Below are 20,077 nucleotides of genomic sequence, written 5' to 3' on the forward strand. Positions count from 1 at the left end.
AAACACATAAGTTGAAAAAGCAACTTCTGATAGTATGGAAACATTTATAAGGATTTCAAATTTTTTGATTAAGAATTGTTTAGCTATAGATGCCTGTGAATCATAAAAATGACCAGCATGGTCTGATAGCCCTAAGGATGCAATAGTGGCACACATACCTTGGTGGTAACTAACAGCTCTCTAATTGGACTTAAGACCAACTCAGCAAGAGGCAACTCATGTCTAGTATTGGGACTACTACTCAATGCTAGTGAAATTCTAGATCTTGGAGGAGAACCTAAACTGCCACTCAGTTAAACCAGCACAATTCCTAACTACTTTCCAAACATTTGCCCTTATATTCACAGATAAACGTAGTCCTCAGTCTTCATCAAGGAAACTTCTCTTTTCAACGAATGGAGACGATGCTTACAGAATACCACAACCAATCAGCATGCAGAGGTGTGGAGCCCCAGTGCCAATGGGCACATCTAAAAACGAACTCCTGTACCTAAGGCTTGGAACATTGCACAGTGGAAGATCAGGGCCGAAATATTGTAAGAGCCTGAGGAACAGAGAGTTTGTACCTCCTAGAAATGCCAGAAGATACATGTGAAAGGTCTCAGCAAATAGTGGCTCAAACACCACACTAATAGACATGCTAACATGTTTAAGGGGGGATTTAGAAGGCCTTAACTTTACACAAAGAACAGGCAACTAAGGAATGCTGAGAGTAAAAGAAATAGTCTTTCTCAGGGAAGAATACAGGAATTGGTTTTCTGACATGGACCAGCAGTGGCTCTTTAGTGACCGATCCTAAACGGGATAGCCACGAGATGAGAAGATGAAGAAGATAGGAAAGCTGGGATGGAAGGATTTGCACAAACTGTGTCTTATACAAGTTTATTAAGAACTACAGCACCTTATATTTTGCAAAGGAAAATAGTCTTAGGACTGATACCACAGCCCATTAGGAAGAGGCAGGTCCCCAGAACCACAACCTTGACTCCTTTGAGGCACTGCCTCCAGCCCCAGACTGGCCTTGCCACCTTCACTCCTGGACAGGGATTCAGAGCTAACGTTCCCTTTATTCTTTCATCAGGGCTTCTGAGGAACTCTTGGGTCAGTCTCAGTCCCAATAGCTACCCAATACCAAACAGTCAGGTTGTTTTTAAGAACACACACACACACACACACACACACACACACACACACACAATTTTAGAAGGGCATGAATTTGAAAAGGTGTGTGGTATGGGTACACAGGAAGGTTTGGAGAGGGGAAAGGGAAGAGGTAAATGATGTGATTATCATCTTAAAAAATAAAATTAATTATTTAGCTGTAAATTATTTAGCTGCATTTAATTTGTACCTTTAAAGTATTTGCTAAGTTGAATATATTCTATATGATGTAACAAAAATTTCAGAATGGAGGTTTCATATGACAGCACAGAATAAGGCATAGAAAGTCATTAAATAATCATCATAGGACTTTACCTGATATGTATGTGTATGAGGATGGGGGATGTAAAGACAGTGATAGCGAGGAAAGGCCTACAGTGTTAGAAACACCACAGAAACTCTAGGGTGTTCTCAATTCCTGAAACTTGGTTCTGTATGATTCTAAAAATATACAAGCATTGTGCTGAGTATTTTGGTACCTAATCATTCTAAATTTCAGATGGATTGTTGGGGTTCTGGCACAGTAGTACACTTAAAGACATAACTCACTAGTGTATGCCTTCAGGAAAGGCCAGTTGATTAAGTAACAAGTGCATTTTAAATGTTGAACAGCAGATACCTTCTTGCTAAGTGTCCAAACAGGTGGATCATAACCTAAACATAGAGGTTGCAGTTCTGTCACATCTGTGACTGGTAGAGCTGGATCTTTGCATTCTTGTAAAAGCCTCAATGGACTTATTCACTGGGCTTACACATTGGCTAATTGTGTATAACAAATTAGGTACCTTCTGAAGTTCTACGTCAGTGCACTGGCACCTGACCCCCCAGGTTTATTGAAATAATAGCTGTTTCAGTGACCTCTGGAATCTCTGAAACAGAGCCACATTTTAGGACACTGCTTCTCCAGCTACAAAACATTGCTTGTTATTAAAACCTTCACATAGCTTTTTATGAGTCGTACTTATGAATTATATTTGTATCTACATCTTTCACTCCACCTGCAGTAAATGCTAGGCCCAAAAGCAGTGGAGCTCTCCCAAGGCCTGCAACATAATGGGCAGCACCACACCATTCAGCCTTTCACAGACCACCATCAATAAGCTTGTTGGATGGGAGTGTACTATCATCCAAAGGCCAACATGAACACGGTTGCTTTTTCTCTTCAAGAGTAGTATCGTAAATTGTTCTACATACTCTTCAATATTGTAGTGATACCATGTGTATGTCTGTGTTTGTGTGGGTGTGTGTGTATATTTATATATGTGAAATTGTTGTTTGCTTGTTTTTTGAAACAGGGTCTCTTACTATATAGCCCTGACAGTCCTGGTACTTGCTGTGTAGACTAGACTTTGAACTTGAACTCAGAGCTCTTCCTGCTTCTACCCTCCATGCTGGGACTAATGGTATGGGTTGCCATACCTCGCTTTTTTAATTTTGAAAAAGATGCTTTCATTGCTGTTTAGAAAATGAATTATATGTTGGCATATAATCCAACAGGTTAGCTAGATAAAAAGTATCTAGGTAATTCACACGTGTCTTGGAATCAAGTGATGGTAGTAAAAGACATATTTTTAAGGAAAAGCTGGCAGGATTTGCTGATGAAATGGAATGGAAGATGAAGGAATCAGAGGAATGAAAGATACTATAAAATTTTAACTTTGTGTGATTGGAAGAACAGGGAGTTTTTGATGAAATGGAGACTCTGTTGTAAAATATTTCCCCTTTAAAAAATATTAAAATTTTATTTATTATTGTTTAGGTGGCCCAGGCTGGACTTGAACTCTTGGTTTTACTGTTACCCCTCCTAAATGTTAGGATTATATGTGTTCATCACCATTCTTGGCCTTGACCCTTTGATTTGTTGATAGAACCACTGAATGACATTGATAGTGAATTATTACAATTGATAATTTCCAACTGGCGTCATGTTGATTGTATTACATTTATTGATTTTTTTAACTTGATTTTATGCTGTAAGAAAAAGCTTTGAGACAACGCGGCTTTGAGACAACGCGGCGGCGATGTCCGCGAGCCAGGCAAGCGCCACGGCGATAGCGGCGGGGCCTCGCTCGTGGCTAGGGCTGCGGCCTCCTCTCTGGTCCCTGGAAGCTGGCTCTAGGCAGAGGCGGAGGCCCCTGCACGTCCTTCTGCCCCGCAGCCTGAGCCCTGGAGGGCTCCGCTGCCCGAGAATGGGAATTCTCTTCACCCAGATCTGGAGACTGTTCAATGACCAGGAGCACCAAGTTTTTGGGCTGGACAACGCTGGGAAGACTATCATCCTTTACCAGTTTTCCACGAATGAAGTTGTACATACATCTCCTACAATAGGAAGCAATGTGGAAGAGATTGTGGTTAATAATACACGTTTCCTGATGTGGGACATTGGTGGCCAAGAATCCCTTCGTTCTTCCTGGAACACTTACTATACTAACACAGAGTTTGTAATAGTTGTTGTGGGCGGCACAGACAGAGAAAGAATTTCTGTAACTAGAGAAGAGCTCTACAAAATGCTAGCCCACGAGGACCTAAGAAAAGCTGGGCTGCTGATTTTTGCTAATAAACAAGATGTTAAAGAATGCATGACAGTAGCAGAAATCTCCCAGTTTTTGAAGCTCACTTCTCTAAAAGACCACCAATGGCATATCCAAGCATGCTGTGCTCTTACTGGCGAGGGGTTATACCAAGGACTTGAATGGATGATGTCACGGCTGAAGATCAGATGATCTCTTCTGACCCTTCTCATGGACTCTGTATAAACAAAGTGCTGGACTTTATCTGAAAGCTGTAAAAAATGGTTTAGATATATTTATAATAAACTGACTTAAGAGTTTTCTATAAGAAGAAAATTAAGACCACTTATTTGAAAACAAAGATGAAATGTCGCCACCTGGTTTACTCTCATTCCTCCCAAGCCTGTGACTGGTATTTTCTCATGGTGAATCCTCTCAGGACGTGGTAGAGCTCTGGCAAATACAAAGAGAGAGGAAGACATTTGAACTTTGGAGCTTTATTTCAGTGTGACTCTCCCACCCCTCCCCAAGTTGAATGTTCCCTTTTAATTACATTGAATCAAATACAAATCAGCACAGATACTGTTTCCAGTTTTAAAAAATGTAATATTATGGAAAGTGTTTTGCTTAAAGTTGAATATGTATTGTGTATATACCTCAAGTTCAGGTTAATGGCTTTGATTTGTGTTCTAAAGGAAAGCAAATGACACAAGTTAATGATGACTTGTTACTCTCCTGATGTCACCGGGTGCCACCTTTGGTGTTAAGTGTCACTGTTTAGTTTACCCTCTGTTCTCTGTGTTGTCCTAACAAGCCAGCCCCAACCCAGAACCGTTAAGCTGCTCCTTAAAAATGAACGGGGGTGGGGTGGGTGGGGAGGGAGCTTGACATTATATAACTATTTTTGTTGTTCAGTAATACAGATGGAAATCCGTAAAGCAAGTGGGTAGAGAATCTGCTAGACTCCTGGCTGTGGCTGGGCAGAATTACACAGTAATTTACTTTACTTTCCCTTCTATTGGTCCTGACGCCAATTCAGCTACTAATCGGTCATTCATAAATCGTGATTAAAACGATCAGGTAATTTTTAATTGAAAATCATGGTGTGAGATGTATCTACCCAAAGAGGTAACATCCTATAAACAGCAGTGATTAATTTAACTGCAGCCTTTTTAGGTATTAAATTATATGATAAACAGTTAAAATGAATTTAAGAGTAAACATAAGGCATAGTTTTCAGTGAACATTAATAATTTCTCAATTTGCAGATTAGTACCTGCAAAGGTATCTTCTTTCATTCCATAAAATGCCTTGTTTAATAGTTAACAAAGCAAATATTCTGGATGACTGCAAAAATTTGATTGAAATTTTGAGATATTACATTATTTGTAATAAGGGTTTTTTTGTGTTGCCTTGGCTGTCCTGGAACTCCTTCTGTAGACCAAGCTGGTCTTGAACTCAGCAGAGATCTACCTACTTTTGCTTCCTGAGCACTAAAGGTGTGTGCCAATGTTCAGCCTGTTTGATTTTTTTGTTTCATATTTTAATGTTTAGAAAATTCTCCTGCTTATTATTTATTTCTAGATTGAGCGAGTTATAGTCAGAACATACTTTCTGGTGATCTTAGTTCTTTTAAATATACTGAGTTTTATTTTAAGACCCATATTTATCTTGGTGTATGTTATTCTGTGGGTGTAGTATGTGTTAGGTAGAATGTCTTTTGTGTATCAAATTTGTGTGTGTGCATGTGCACTTTTTTTTCTATTTTGAGATGAGATCTCTTCCTGGTTTAGAGCTTGTCCCTTTGGTAGACTGACTAGCCAGCGAGTATCAGACCTTCTTGTCTCTGCCTCCCCAGTACTGGGGTTACAAGTGCTTGCCAGTCCTCATGCTTACAAAGTACCTTACCCCACCCTACAATTGTATGTTTTAAAGTAATTTATGGAAAAACCTGTTTTGATAGTCTTTCAGCTTACTCTTAGGTTTTCAGTGTTCCTCATCTCTGACTGATTGGACTTATTGTTTGAGTTCCTTTTTTTCCTCAGCTGGAAGAACATCTCTTCTACTTCTTTTCTTTCTTTTTATTAAGGGGTTTTTTTTTTTTCTATATATGTTTCTGTCTGTATACATCTACATACAGTTAACCATAGAAGCCAGCAGAGACTGGAGTTATGTCTTTTGGAGCTGGAGTTACAGATAGTTCTTAGCCATCATGTTGGTATTGGGGATTGAACCCAGGTCCTTGGAAAGAGCAGCCAGAGCTCTTAACCTGAGCAGTCTCTCTATCCTGTGGCTATTTCTTTTCTTACAAGGCATTCTTGCAGTGAGTTCTATTGATCTTTATGTATCTTGAAATGCCATAATTTTATTTTCATTTTGAAGAATAGTCTTGCTAACTATATAATTCTTTCTGGGCACTGAATTGTTTGCTTTATTTTTGCCATATTCTATGTCATCTCACTGCCTATATCTTTTAGTCTTTGTGATAAAAACATGTTATAGTGTTTCCCCTACAAGACCTGCTTTCAAGTTTTGTCTCTTTGAAGAGGTGTGTATGTGTGTGTGTGTGTGTGTGTGTGTGTGTGTGTGTGTGTGAGTGTGTGGTGTGTGTGTGTGTGTGTGTGTGTGTGTGTGTGTACACATTATCTTTATTGCTCTTCATCTTACTCCTTGAGACAAATACTCTCACTGAGTTTGAATCTCACCTGATTGTCTAGAGTGGCTGACTTGGCAGGAAGCCCCCAAGAACGATCTGCCTGTTTAGTCTTCCCTACAGCGCTATTATAGATGCTGTAGTGTGGTGGTCCTCAGTTTCCCTAATGCTGTTTCCCTTTAGTACCGTTCCCCTTGTCATGTCCTCTGTTATCAACTATAATATAAATATCTGACATGCAGGACATCTGTCTGCAACTCCTGTTGCAGGGCCATTCAGTCTCTAAAGGAGTTTCCACTCTGCCGTATTTGCCTACGGGTGATGGGGATCGGAACTCAGGTCCTTGATACTTGTGTGGCAAGCATTTTGTGATCCGAGCCATCTTCCCTGGTCCCTAAAATATTTAAAAAACTTACATGTGTATGTGTTTAAGTGAGTATATGTGTTTGTGTGCACATGTGTGGAAAATAGAGATCAACCTTGGATGTTCTTCCTCCTCTGTCCACTTTGATGTTGTTTCTTTCCTTTCCCCCCTCCCCCACACCACTTTCTTTCTTTGGAGACTGTTTCTCACTTGGACTTGGGCTCTTAGATTAGGCTAGGCTGGCTGGTCAGCAAACCCTAGATACCTGCTTTTCTCAGCCTCCTTAGCACCAGGTTTACAAGTGCACGGCACCATGTCTGGCTTTTCTGTGAGTTGTTGGGATTGAACTCAGGTTCTCATGCTTGTGTGGCAAGGACTATATTGATTGGACTGTCTCCCTAGCCGAGTCAACAGGCTGTTGTGTGGTTCTGCTCTCAAGTCTTTGTAAATATGTGTAAAAATGGAGTTGGTGGTTTTCTATTGTTCACATTTTCAGACTACTTGCCACTGTCTTTTTGTTTATATTTGTTCTGCTGAAGTGAAGTGGTTGGCCCTGAGGTGCTGGTATACAGTCCCCAGCTCAACTTATGACCTTGAGCATTATCCTAAATGGGGCCGCCCTTGTGTATCCTCTTTGGAAGAAGTCTCTACTGAAACCCTTTGCCCATCCTGTAATTGGATTGTCTTACTGTTGAGTTCTAATAATTTTTATATATTCTAGTCAGAAGACCATTATCAGATATGTAATTTGTATTTTCTCCCATTTTTGGAGTTATATTTCATGTCCTTCACTGTACAGCATTAAAAAACTTTGATGACAGGCAATTGTGCTAAAAACTGCATGGTCCTGGTACAGAGACAGGCACGTGGATCAATGGAATAGAATAGAAGATCCAGAAATGAGCCCTCATGTATATGGTCACCTGATTTTTGACAAAGGAGCTGTAAACATTCAATGGAAAAAGGAGAGCCTCTTCAACAAATGGTGTTGGTCCAACTGGCACTCAGCATGCAGAAGAATGAAAATAGACCCTTTCTTATCTCCTTGAACATAACTCAAGTGCAAGTGGGTCAAAGATCTCCACATTAAACCAGGTACACTGAAATTATTAGAAGAGAAAGTAGGGAAAACCTTAGAACACTTAGGCAAAGGAGAAAATTTCCTGAACAGGTCACCAGTGGCTTGTGCTCTAAGGTCAAATATTGACAAATGGGACTTAATGAGATTGCAAAGCTTCTGTAAGGCTAAGGACACTGTCAAGAAAACAAAACAGCAGCCAATGGATTGGGAAAAGATCTTTACCAACCCCACATCTGATAGAGGCCTAATATGCAAGGTATATAAAGAACTCAAGAAGTTAGACACCAGAGAATCAAACAACCCTATTAGAAAATGGGGTACAGAGCTAAACAGAAAGTTCTCAATTGAGGAATATTGAATGGCTGAGAAGCATCTAAGAAGTGCTCGACATCATTAGCCATCAGGGAAATGCAAATCAAAACAACCCCAAGATTCCACCTGACACCAACCAGAATGGCTAAGGTCAAAAATTCAGATGACAGCAGATGCTGGCGAGGATGCAGAGAAAGAGGAACACTTCTCCACTGTTGGTAGGCTTGTAAACTGGTACAACCACTCTGGAAATCAGTCTGGCGATTCCTCAGAAAATTAGACATAGTACTACCTGAAGACCCAGTTATTCCACTTCTGGGCATATACCCCAGAGAAGCTCCAACATACAACAAAGATACATGCACCACAATGTTCATAGCAGCCCTATTTATAATAACCAGAAGCTGGAAAGAACCCAGATGTTCTTCAGTAGATGAATAGATACAAAAATTGTGGTATATTTACACAATGGAATACTACTCAGCTATCAGAAACAAAGACTTTATGAAATTCTTAAGAAAATGGGTGCAACTAGAGAGTATCATCTGAGTGAGGTAACCCAGTTACAAAAGAACAGATATAATATGCAGTCACTGATAATTGGATACTAACCCCTGAAAGCTCTGAACACCCCAGAAACAACTGACAGAATATATGAAGTTCAAGAAGAACAAAGGCCGTCCTGCGACTTTCTTCCTGCTGTGAACATCGTGACTCTGGCCTCGGTCTCCCGGCCACATCCCTAACGCCATGGCCCCGAAGCGGCAATCTGCGATCCTGCCTCAGTCCAAGAAACCCAGACCCGCTGCTGCCCCGAAGCTGGAGGACAAGTCGGCCTCTCCAGGCCTGCCGAAGGGAGAAAAAGAACAGCAAGAAGCAATTGAACATATTGATGAAGTACAAAATGAAATAGACAGACTTAATGAACAAGCCAGTGAGGAAATTTTGAAAGTAGAACAAAAATATAACAAACTCCGCCAACCGTTTTTTCAGAAGAGGTCAGAATTGATCGCCAAAATCCCAAATTTTTGGGTAACAACATTTGTCAACCATCCACAAGTGTCTGCACTGCTTGGGGAGGAAGATGAGGAGGCCCTGCATTATTTGACCAGAGTCGAAGTGACAGAATTTGAAGACATTAAATCAGGTTACAGAATAGATTTTTATTTTGATGAAAATCCTTACTTCGAAAATAAGGTTCTTTCCAAAGAATTTCATCTGAATGAGAGTGGTGACCCGTCTTCAAAGTCCACCGAGATCAAATGGAAATCTGGAAAGGATCTGACAAAACGCTGGAGTCAAACGCAGAATAAAGCGAGCAGGAAGAGGCAGCACGAGGAGCCAGAGAGCTTCTTCACCTGGTTCACCGACCACTCCGACGCGGGGGCTGACGAGTTAGGGGAGGTCATCAAAGACGACATTTGGCCAAATCCCTTGCAGTACTATTTGGTTCCGGATATGGATGATGAAGAAGGAGAGGCAGAGGATGATGATGATGACGATGAAGAGGAAGAAGGGTTGGAAGATATTGATGAAGAAGGAGATGAGGATGAAGGTGAAGAAGATGATGATGAGGATGAAGGGGAGGAAGGAGAGGAGAATGAAGGCGAGGATGACTAGCACAGAAGACTGATGGATCCAACCTTCTTTTTTATTTTCTTTTTATTTTTTAAATTTCTCCAGTCCCTGGGAGCAAGTTGGCAGTCCTTTCCTCCCTGTCCCTCTGTGCTCGGTCGCCCTGTTTGTGAGGTCTCAACATCAGGGTTCTCGACTAATTTGGGGGAAAATATCTTGAGCAAAATACAACAGGAAAAGGAAAAAAAAAAAAAAAAAAAAAAAAAGAAAGAAAAACCATTATGCTTAATCTTTACACATCAAGAAAACTTTGACTATTTCCAGGTTACATTTTGTTTTACATGTAGTTTATGCTCATTGTAACTGGTAAGATTTTAATGCATACCATCAAACCTTTAAAAAAAATCAAGTACTGACAAAAATGTATTCATATACTTTTATGCAAAAATGCTTAAAATCTGTACTTTTATCTTTGTTTTTTAAAATAAAGTTGTTCAATTTAAAAAAGAAAAAGAAACAAAAGAGTTGCTGTGGTCATGGTGTCTCTTCACAACAGTAAAACTCAAAACAATGTCAAATACAATATAAAAAATATGCAATGTATTTTAAGGTTTCCTGTACTCCAGATTAAATTTAAAATCTAACTACTCAATAATATGACTGTTTTAGTAAATTTTGGGACCTTCATTAAACTAATAAGTTGACTTAAAAAAAAACTTTGATGACATATAATTTATTTTTCTTTTATTGCTTATCATTATGATATTGTATGATATTAATGATTTGTGATTATGGTATGGTATGAAACTTAAGAAACTGGCTTAATCTAAGGTTAGAAAGAAACATATGCTCACTTGTAAGATTATATTAAATCAGCTCATACATTGAATTGTATGACATCTCTGCCAAAATTCAGTGACCCTAGGTGTTGGTTTATTTTTGGACTCAATCCTACTCCACTTACTTTTATCCTGTGCTGCTTCTCTATTTTGATTACAGTAATAAGTTTTAAAGATAGCAAGTGTAAGTCCCCTACTTTTCTTCTTCATTAAATTGTTAAATTTGGCCCATTGAGAGTGCCTTATAAAGTTCAGAACCAGCGTTTCCATTTTTAGAAAAAGATTATTAGGATTTTGCTAGAGATTGCATTGAATCTATAGATGACTTTTTTGCTTGTTTGATTTGGTTTTTCAAGACAGGGTTTCTCTACGTAGTCCTGTCTGTCTTGAAACTCACTCTGTAGATCAGGCTGGATTTGAACTCAGAGATCTGGCTGCCTCTGCCTCCCAGTGCTAGAATTAGAGGTGTGTGCTCTTGACCTTAATTCACTCAGCAGTGTTTTGTAGTTTTTACTATATAAGCTTTGAGTTTATTAAGTCTATTCCTAAGCACTTTTCTTTTTATCTTATTTTAACAGTAGAATTGATTTCTTTTCCATAATGTTTATTTGTTAATGTATACAGATAGAATGGATTAAAAATGAGTTAAAACTGAAACAAAACAAAAAGCAGCCAGTGTTGATATTTTGTGCTGGAGGGGTTGAATTTGAGACCTTCATGTGATGTGAATTTTATTTTTTACTTCATTAATGGAGTCTGTTGTATTGTGTGTTGAGCCAATCCTTGTTTATATTGGATATATCTCGTGTATTTGTGGTATGAAATCTTTTAAACATTTAAAAAATATTTATTTCATATATGAGAGATGTTTTCCTGAATGTAGGTATTATGTATGTATGTGTGTATATATTATATGTACCATATATATGCCTGGTCCCTAGGGAGGTCATAAGAAGGTGACAGACCCTCTGGATCTAGAGTTATGGATGGTTATGAGCCATCATATGGCTGTTGGGAATTGAACCTGGGTTCTTCTCAAGAAAAGGAAATATTCTTCACCATTAATCCATCTGTATAGCTCCACTGCTGCTGCTGCTTTCCTCTTCTTCTTTCTTCTTTCTTCTTTCTTCTTTCTTCTTCTTCTTCTTCTTCTTCTTCTTCTTCTTCTTCTTCTTCTTCTTCTTCTTCTTCTTCTTCTTCTTCTTCTTCTTCTTCTTTCTCTTCCTCTTCCTCTTCCTCTTCATTCCCTTCCTCTTCTTCTTCATTCTCTTCCTCTTCTTCTTGTTCTTTATCCTCTTCCTTTTCCTCTCCTCTTCCTCTTCTTCTTGTTCTTGTTCTTCTTTCTCCTCCCCTTCCTCTTCTTTTCTTCTTCTTCCTCTTCCTCCTCTTCCTCTTCTCCTTCCTCTTCTTTTTCCTTTCTCTTCCTCTTCCTTCTCCTCTTCCTCCTCCTCCTCCTCTTCCTCCTCCTCTTCTTCTCCCCTCCTCCTTCTTCATTAATGTTATGGGTTAGGTTTGCTAGGATTTTATTAAAATTATTTTTTATTTTGTAGCCTTGGCTGGCCTGCCTTTGATTTTAAAGTTTGTCTCTTTACAAGTTAGAGCACGTTTTTAATTTGTTCTGGTAATCTTTGCCTTTAACTGGTTTTTATTCCATTTATATTTAGTATAATTTACATAGGCATATCTATCTACTATTTTGTTTTCTGTGTATCACATTGTTCCCTCACTTTCTCCATTATTACCTTTTGTGTGTGTTTTTTAGTGTGCTGTTTTAAGTTTTTGACTTCTTTGCTCTGTTTTAGATTTACTTTTTAGTGGTTCATCTGGGGATTATAGTGAATATCTTTATAACTCAAAACACTCTAGTTGGGTTTATAGCAACATAATAACAGGAGTATACACACTTACATACTTACATACAAATCTTTCTTCCTTCCTTACATTTATATAAATTAAATATATTTTGTGCCAAGCAACAGTTGTAGTTATTCCTGTTTTTGATCCACTCCTGCGTATTGGTATTTAGGTGATGCCTCACCAGCACCCAGTGTTAGTTATTTTTCATGTACTTTTTAAAACAATGTATTATTTTCCTTTTTGTTTTCATAGAAAAAAATTAATATGGCAAAAAGACTGTGTATTGTTAGAAAGACCTGATTACAAAATGGCATCCAGGAGCTGAGTTTTAAGGATGGCTGTGATAAGGGCTCAATTTGTCTAAGCTGTTTATAGAAACAGTATGTTTGTTGCTGATTACTTGCTTTTCTTTTTGGATATTGAGACTTTAGTGTGTTAGGGAAGAATACCTACATGCACAGCTCCTAATATTAAGTATTCTGAAAAATTTATAAATTATTTTTAGTGTACACACACATACACATATCCCTCATTTGTGTTACTTATGCCATTAATTTTCTTTTTGTGGTTGCCTAATTAATGTGTTTGTCTTCTTACCTTTTAGTGCAATAAAGAATGTTGATGGGAGAACTGCTTTCCTAATTTTCAATTATTGAGCTGGTCGCCATAATGGGTAAGTTGAAGCTAAAAGCATTTTTAAAAAAGTTATAATTAAAGAATAGGATGAAGAATAAAATACTTATCTTACAATAAACTTTACATATAGAAATTTATGATACACTTATGTCATATGTGATACAGATTTAGCTAACATTTTACTTAATGGACTTGAAGCTTTAGGTGGTAGTAGAATGCTTGAATAGTTAAGCATCTGTGAGACCTTGGGTTTAGTAACAGCTATACTCAGAACTAACACTAAACAAAGTGGTTTTGAATTGAAGTACTTTTTACATTGTTCCAGTTTTAGAATGAGCATTTACTGCGGTACCCAGTAGAGAACTTCAAAGTAAGTGCTCAGGTGTTTGTGATTTGTTTAGAAGGTAAGGTGGGAAGGGAAAAAAGTCATCAGATTTTATAATTGAGTAAATAAGCCATTGATGTGCAGAGACAATTTCTTTTATAATATTCTGTGGCATTGTAAGTTTAATTTAGAAGCAGTCTGCCCTATAGGGATGAATTTCAGCTTATATACCCATCACCTTTTCTTCTTTTTTGCCTCCTTTTCTCCTTAATATTGAGGGTTCTATCCCGAGGCAGCAATTGTACAGACACTAGAAAGAAGCAGAGCAAATGGCCTCCCTGACCCTAAAGTGAGGTACAGGGACAAAATAATTAGTTGTATGCTGTTTTTAAACTGAGATTGATCGTGATAACTCTGATATTCACTTGACAAAGTTTGTCTCACTTTTTATCCAACTGTTTAAGAAATCTCTCTCTCTCTCTCTCTCTCTCTCTCTCTCTCTCTCTCTCTCTCTCACACACACACACACACACACACACACACACACTGTAGATGGTAGAGTTAAGAAGACATTTAAATGAGTCTTGTTTTGGAAGGCTTAGCACACACTCTCACTGACTCCTGTTTGCCTCCCACCTTTCTTTTTCACTTGTGCTTCGACTTATATAGTAAGTTAATTTTTAACCATTACAGATGGCTGTGAGCCACCATGTGATTGCTGGGATTTAAACTCAGGACCTCTGGAAGAGGAGCCAGTGCTCTTAATCACTGAGCCATCTCTCCAGTCCCAAAGGACCCTAACATTTTTAAAGAGTGTCATATCAAGTGATTTTACTCTATTTGAGATCAGTCTCAGTTTACATAGGTTGAGACAATTTTTATCAACAATGGACAGTCTGGTGTGGTCATTTTTATGGTATATTATTGTGATTACATTGTAACCCAGTTGGTAACTATTTGACTAAGAAAACACCATGAAACATATTATTTTATAAAGGATGCTTTAAAGAAGGTTATAAATATTTTCTCTAAGGGCTGAAAAGATGGCTAAAGAGTACCTATTGATCTTGAAGAGGACCCAGGTTCAGTTTTCAGCATCACATCAGGCAGTTCATAGATACCTGTGTCTTCAGTTTGAGGTGATCCAAAGCCTTCTGGTTTCTGTGGTCACCTGCACACATGTGGCACACACAAACTCAGGCAGGTACACACATAATAAATAAATAAAAAAACTTCAATTGTTTTTCTTATGCAGTCTGTGAGATAGCTTTGCGGGTAAAGGTACTTGAAACTGTCTGACAAATCTGAATTTGATTCTTTGGACTCTTATGGGGAAAGGAAAGAGCCAACTCCTATAAGCACATAAAGCACTATGGTGCACACACTCACACAGATAAGTAATAAATGTACTAACCTAACCTAACCTAGAATGTATTAATAAAGGCATTACAATTTTACCTTAATTTTTAGAATACAAATACTTTGACTTGTAGACTATATTGAATATAAAAAAAATCAACGAAGTATATATTTTAGCTATTTATATACTCAAATGACTTTTGGGACAATTATTCTTTTAATGTTTTCTTTTACAGAACATTTTTTGTTATTACTCCACAAAGATAAAATATTGCCCAACATAATGGCTACATTTAAAAATGTTAATTGTAAAGACCCTTGATTCTTTTATTTATCTGTTTTTAATAGTCATTAGTAGATTGATTAACTAGCAAAAATCAGTTGTCTCATAGTCTTCCAGATAGTTTGTAATTGGCATTACATAGGGGTACATGTTTATGATTTTAAAGGAAATTTATTTGGACGACATTAAAAGTTCATGTTTTATAGTCCTCCTAGTTTTCTGGATTCTGTTTCCTATGAATGCATTTTCTTGTATTTTTACTTTTAATTAAATTTTTTTGTGTGTCAGTGGCTGTTTTGCCTGCCTGTACATCTGTGCACCACATCTGTGTCTGGTGCCTGAAGTGGATAATAGAGGCTATGGGTTCTCTGAAACTGGAGTCACCACATGGGTGCTAGGAATGGAATCCTGGTCCTCTGCAAGAAGAGCCAGTAGATTGCTATTGGCCTTTTTGAGAAATACTTTTATTTGTTTTTTAATGGTTTATTTATTTTGTATGCATTGGTGTTTTGCCTGCATGTATATACATCTGCACGGGAGTATCAGATTCCCCAGAATTGGAGTCAGACAGTTGTAAGCTGCTGTGTGGTTGCTGGCAATTGAACTCAGCATCCTTTGGAAGATCAGCCTGTGTTCTCTGGAAGAACAGCCAGTGCTCTTAACTGATCCATCTTTTCAGCCCGATAAACACATTTTTATGTCTGTAGTCTTGGGGAAGAAGTTTATTTTTTTTCTCTTTTATTTATTTTTTTATTAAGGTATTTGATATCTGGTTTGTGTTTTGTTTAGGAGTCATAGAAAAGAATTTGTTCTAGCAGGGCTATTTTAAACAGGGTGTTAAGTCACTAAATGAATTAGAATGACTTTACCTCCCTTATAAATGGGGTTGGAGGGAGAGCTCAGCTGTGAGGAGCACACAGTGCTCTTTTAGAGGCTCTAAGTTCTATCCCCAGCACCCACATTAGGTGACTCAAACCACCTTTCAGCTCCAGGGGATTTTACACCTGGCCTTCATGGGCACCTGAACATACACAGAGTTAAAAATAATATAGAAAATAAGTAGGATATTTAAGACAAAAATGTCTCATGTATACATGCCTAGTTTATGTGGAGCTTGCGTCTTAAGCAGTTTTGATGTTATTCTCAGAGATGTTGTGTGTGTGTGTGTGTGTGTGTGTGTGTGTTTTGTAACACAATTAACGTTTTGTTTGGTAAAAAGAGGCAGGTAGATTCCTAAAAAGTTCAAAGCCAGCCTGATGTACATAGTTTCAGGACTACACAGAGACCCTGTTTTTAACAGCAAAAGGTGTATTTTATCTATGAGTGTGTGTCACATGTGTGTGTGTTGCCCACAGAAGCTAGAAGAGGGTGCAGGATTCCCTGTGATTGGCATCACAGATGGTTCTAAGTTGCTCAGTGAGAATGCTAGGAACCAAACTTGGATTCTCTGAAAGCAGCAGGCACCCTTAACTGCTGAGCTATCTCTCCAGTCCAGTCAAATTCCATTATAAGTTCTGCTTGATGACTATGATAAATATGTTGACATTAGAGTTCTTTTTAAAAATGTATGTGTATGTATGTCTCTTTAAACTAATACCCAGATGATCAGCAAGCCTTGAATTCAATCATGCAAGATTTGGCTGTCCTTCATAAAGCCAGTCGGCCAGCACTATCTTTACAAGAAGCTAGAAAAGCAAAACCTTCGTCACCAAAAAAACAGGTATTTGTTTCAGTAATACTTAAAAGATTTCATTTTTATTATTTTTAAACTACCTGAATGTGTTTCTGTGTGAGTTTGTGCATGAAATTGTGGGTGCCCATGGAAACCAGCAGTACCGGATCCCATTGGAGCTGGATTTACAGGTGCTTGTGAGACACCTGACATGGGCGTTGGGAACTGAACTTTGGTCCCATTTTAATAAGTGTATTTTGTTGTTCACTTTCATTTCATAGACTTTTAGACTTTGAGTCAGATGTTGTGTTTATTAGCACATTATCAGATGAGTGCACTTTAGATTTTGTATTTATATTTAATATGCAATATGATATAAATGTTATGTGTAAGTACAGCATTGAAGAAATACATTTTTAAAGCTATACGGTAATTGCTTGCTAGAGTCACTATTTCATCCATTCTTTATGCACCAAAGACAAACCATTTCTTTTGTTTGTTTTCCCTAGAAGTATCTTCTGGGTACTCAGAGCTGGGGTGATTTGATCCTGTTAACAGGACTAGCATGAGCCGGAAGCATAGAAAGTAGGAATACTTGAGTTCCCTCTTCCCGTAGTTCTATTGTTCACAGTCCGCTTAGGTCAGAACATAACAGATGCAGTGCTGAAGTCATCACTTCATGAAGCCTCACATTGTCCTGCTTTACTCTAGGGCGTGGCTTATGCCTCTGTTTCGTATCATGCTGTATATTTAGAAGCTCTCTAAGTCATGAGCTTGACTACTGAGATAGGACAGTAAAGTAACGAGAGCGTGGATGTGCAGAAAAGCAGCTTTAAAGCACGTCGTTAGAGCTGAACAAGGAAGACAAGCAAACCAGCAAGCATGTGTTCAGAGGTCTTGAAACACATAGAAGAGGAAGGACTACAGGATAGCATTCTACATTTCCTTAGCTCAGGCCATTGGTGCTGGTTCCCGCTGTCAGATCTGACAATGTTAATTCTCAACTCAGCCTTCTGGCAAACGTTAAGTGATTGGAATTGCACCTTGAAAATGAAACCCCTTCTCTTCTGTGTTAAATTAGTAGGCTAAGGAAAAATGACTTCAAAATTTATCTGGTCTCTGCATGATTATCACTGATATCTTTATTTTATTATAGAATGATGTCCGAGTCAAATTTGAACATAGAGGAGAAAAAAGGTAAGAAGGAAATATTACACATTAATTAAATCATATAATAAAATGTATATTCAGTTAAGCTATTAGGATTCTTTACAGGTTTGAATAAAGTTTTGTGGTTTTGAAATTGAAAATGAAATAGTCTTTGGTACTGAGTAACATGCACTTAGACTGGCAAGACTGTGTTTGCTTTGCAAAATTAGGAAGTAAGTAAGATCACTTCATAACACACACTTTAAAATTTACGATTTACTTTTATGCTTACTAAGTAAAAATTTTGACTATCCTCAAGAGGCTTCAATACTGCGAAGTGAGTTGGAATGGTTGCTGCAGGTACTTTCAGCAGGAATGTAAGCTCAGCTGTCTGTGCCTGGTGTCCCCTGCTATGTCTGCCTCGGTGAAAGTGCAGTTGGTGAGAGCTGACAGAAAGACCTCATAGGAGTGCAGAAGATAATGTCTTTATTATTACTGTCTCATAGTATTAATAAAAGGCCTGTTCATCTTAAGGAATTTAAAATTCCTCACAAGTCCTGTAACTTTATATGTGACATGTTTCACTAGATATACTGAAAAAAGAAAGAAAAAAGAGTATGCCTTACATATCAATAAACTTTTGTCTAATCTGTTCCTTATTTGTGATTATTTTCTGGGTGTTTGCTAGTTTTTCTATTCCTTCAGCTCTGTACTTAATGTGATTTATAGTTAGCGCAGGAGTGACTTCATCCCTGTGACGCTAATCATCCAATGTGGTTATCTCTAGACTTAGTGCATGCTCCCTGTGCTGAAGCAAATCCCACCATTTTCTTTCACTTCAATACCTTCATGCTGTCTTAGAGATGCTTACATAACATATAGGCTAAGGTTTGGATTGATAAGGATGCAGAAATGGAAATCTTATTAGAGTTTCATTGCATTCTATTACACATATACTGCATAGTTAATTAACTCTAAGCACTTTCCTAAGTAGCACTTTATATTGAGCTTTAATATTTATGTGATTGTGAATTAAAAACTTGGAGAATTGTCTTTTTAAAATTATAATTAGAATAAAACAAATTTTAATTATAAATTTTATTGAAAATTTTTGTATTTGATCAAAATATGTTAAAATTTTTATTTAATTTGTTTTTTATCTAACAAAGTGGAACTGTTTTAAGTATATTGTTTCTGACAAACAAAATAAAATATTTAAAAATTATTTTTGTGTAGAATCCTGCAGGTTACTAGACCAGTTAAACTAGAAGATCTGAGGTCTAAGTCTAAAATTGCCTTTGGGCAGTCTATGGATCTGCACTACACCAACAATGAGGTAAACATACACCTTTTTGTGTCCTAGTGCCCTTATTTTAGAAAGTTAGTGTGTTCATGGAAGAGGCTGTGTTTTTATTTGGTGATTAGTTAGAAAGCAGTACATCAGAGGAGATTTTACTGTTCAGTGGGGGTGCTGTGCAGACAGCTGAGACTCTGTAGTGGGAAGAATAGACACCACCTTGCTGTTCCTGCTTCCCCTTTCCTCTTACTGGGTAGCCAGTGAACTTACTTTCCTGGGATATTAGAATCATTGTGCTGTTAGTTAGGATGCTTTGGATTCTTGTATTGCTCTTTGGTTTGGGTGAGTACGTGTGACCTTGAGGCATTTTCAGGAAGCCTGTTTTAATCTTGAGTAGAATTTGATTAGATGGTAACTGAAGTTTCTTACTCTTAGTGGGATTTTAAAATTTTTAGTTAATTTTTTAATTTAATCTTCAGAAAAATTTTACTGGCCTAATGTTAGGATTTATGAGTTGCAGCCTTTTATGGTGAAAGTGTTACAGGTTTATAGAAGAAGCAGATAGCAGAGGAGTTGAAGGTCTTTGAGGGAAATGCATAAAGTCTTGGGATAATGAATAAAAATCGAAGATGGGGATGGTGGTACATGCTGTAATCCCAGCTCTGGGGAGGTGGGGGCGGGGCGAGGGCAGGCATAGTGAGTCTCAAGACAGCCAAGGTTACATGGAGAGACCCTGTCTAAAAAAAAAAAAGTCACCGAGTGTCTTCTTTATGTTACTAAGGAGAAGCTAGGAACTGAAGCAGTACTCAGACTGAGACTGTGAAAAGGCAGGCTTACCAGGAGTGTCAGGGAAGAATGGAAGATGGAACAGCTAGAGAACAGGATTAATAGAAAGGCTACCAGTGGGGATATAGTGATAAGGGAAGTCAGTAAAACTTGATCTAAGAAAATGTACAAACCCCCTTGCACAAATAAAATACTCGAAAATAACACAGAGATGCAAA

At 37.9% G+C, this 20,077-nt stretch overlaps 3 protein-coding genes across 3 annotated transcripts in view; all 3 read left to right on the plus strand.

Annotated features, from left to right (window-relative positions):
• Positions 1 to 3,350: 3,350 nt before the first annotated feature.
• On the plus strand, positions 3,351 to 3,884 carry LOC308423260 (ADP-ribosylation factor-like protein 5A; the record flags this gene model as incomplete). The annotated part of the gene is made up of 1 exon (XM_080919971.1): positions 3,351 to 3,884. One exon carries the CDS (start codon positions 3,351 to 3,353, stop codon positions 3,882 to 3,884), a length of 534 nt encoding a protein of 177 aa, XP_080776097.1.
• Positions 3,885 to 8,831: 4,947 nt separating this feature from the next.
• Positions 8,832 to 9,872, plus strand: LOC308423225 (protein SET-like; the record flags this gene model as incomplete). Its single annotated transcript, XM_080919883.1, has 1 exon — positions 8,832 to 9,872. The coding sequence occupies one exon, from the start codon at positions 8,832 to 8,834 to the stop codon at positions 9,699 to 9,701; it is 870 nt and encodes a 289-aa protein (XP_080776009.1). The 3' UTR covers positions 9,702 to 9,872.
• Positions 9,873 to 12,975: 3,103 nt separating this feature from the next.
• MAP3K2 (mitogen-activated protein kinase kinase kinase 2) overlaps positions 12,976 to 20,077 on the plus strand; it is a 31,075-nt gene continuing 23,973 nt past the window's right edge. The window contains exons 1-4 of the mRNA XM_080919749.1: positions 12,976 to 13,025; positions 16,557 to 16,675; positions 17,784 to 17,824; positions 19,013 to 19,112. Of these exons, the coding sequence (XP_080775875.1) occupies positions 13,022 to 13,025; positions 16,557 to 16,675; positions 17,784 to 17,824; positions 19,013 to 19,112 (264 nt within the window). The 5' untranslated portion in view covers positions 12,976 to 13,021. The remainder of the gene's footprint in view (positions 13,026 to 16,556; positions 16,676 to 17,783; positions 17,825 to 19,012; positions 19,113 to 20,077) is intronic.

The sequence above is a fragment of the Micromys minutus genome, assembly GCF_963924665.1.
Source record: "Micromys minutus genome assembly, chromosome: 8".
Lineage (NCBI taxonomy): Eukaryota > Metazoa > Chordata > Mammalia > Rodentia > Muridae > Micromys > Micromys minutus.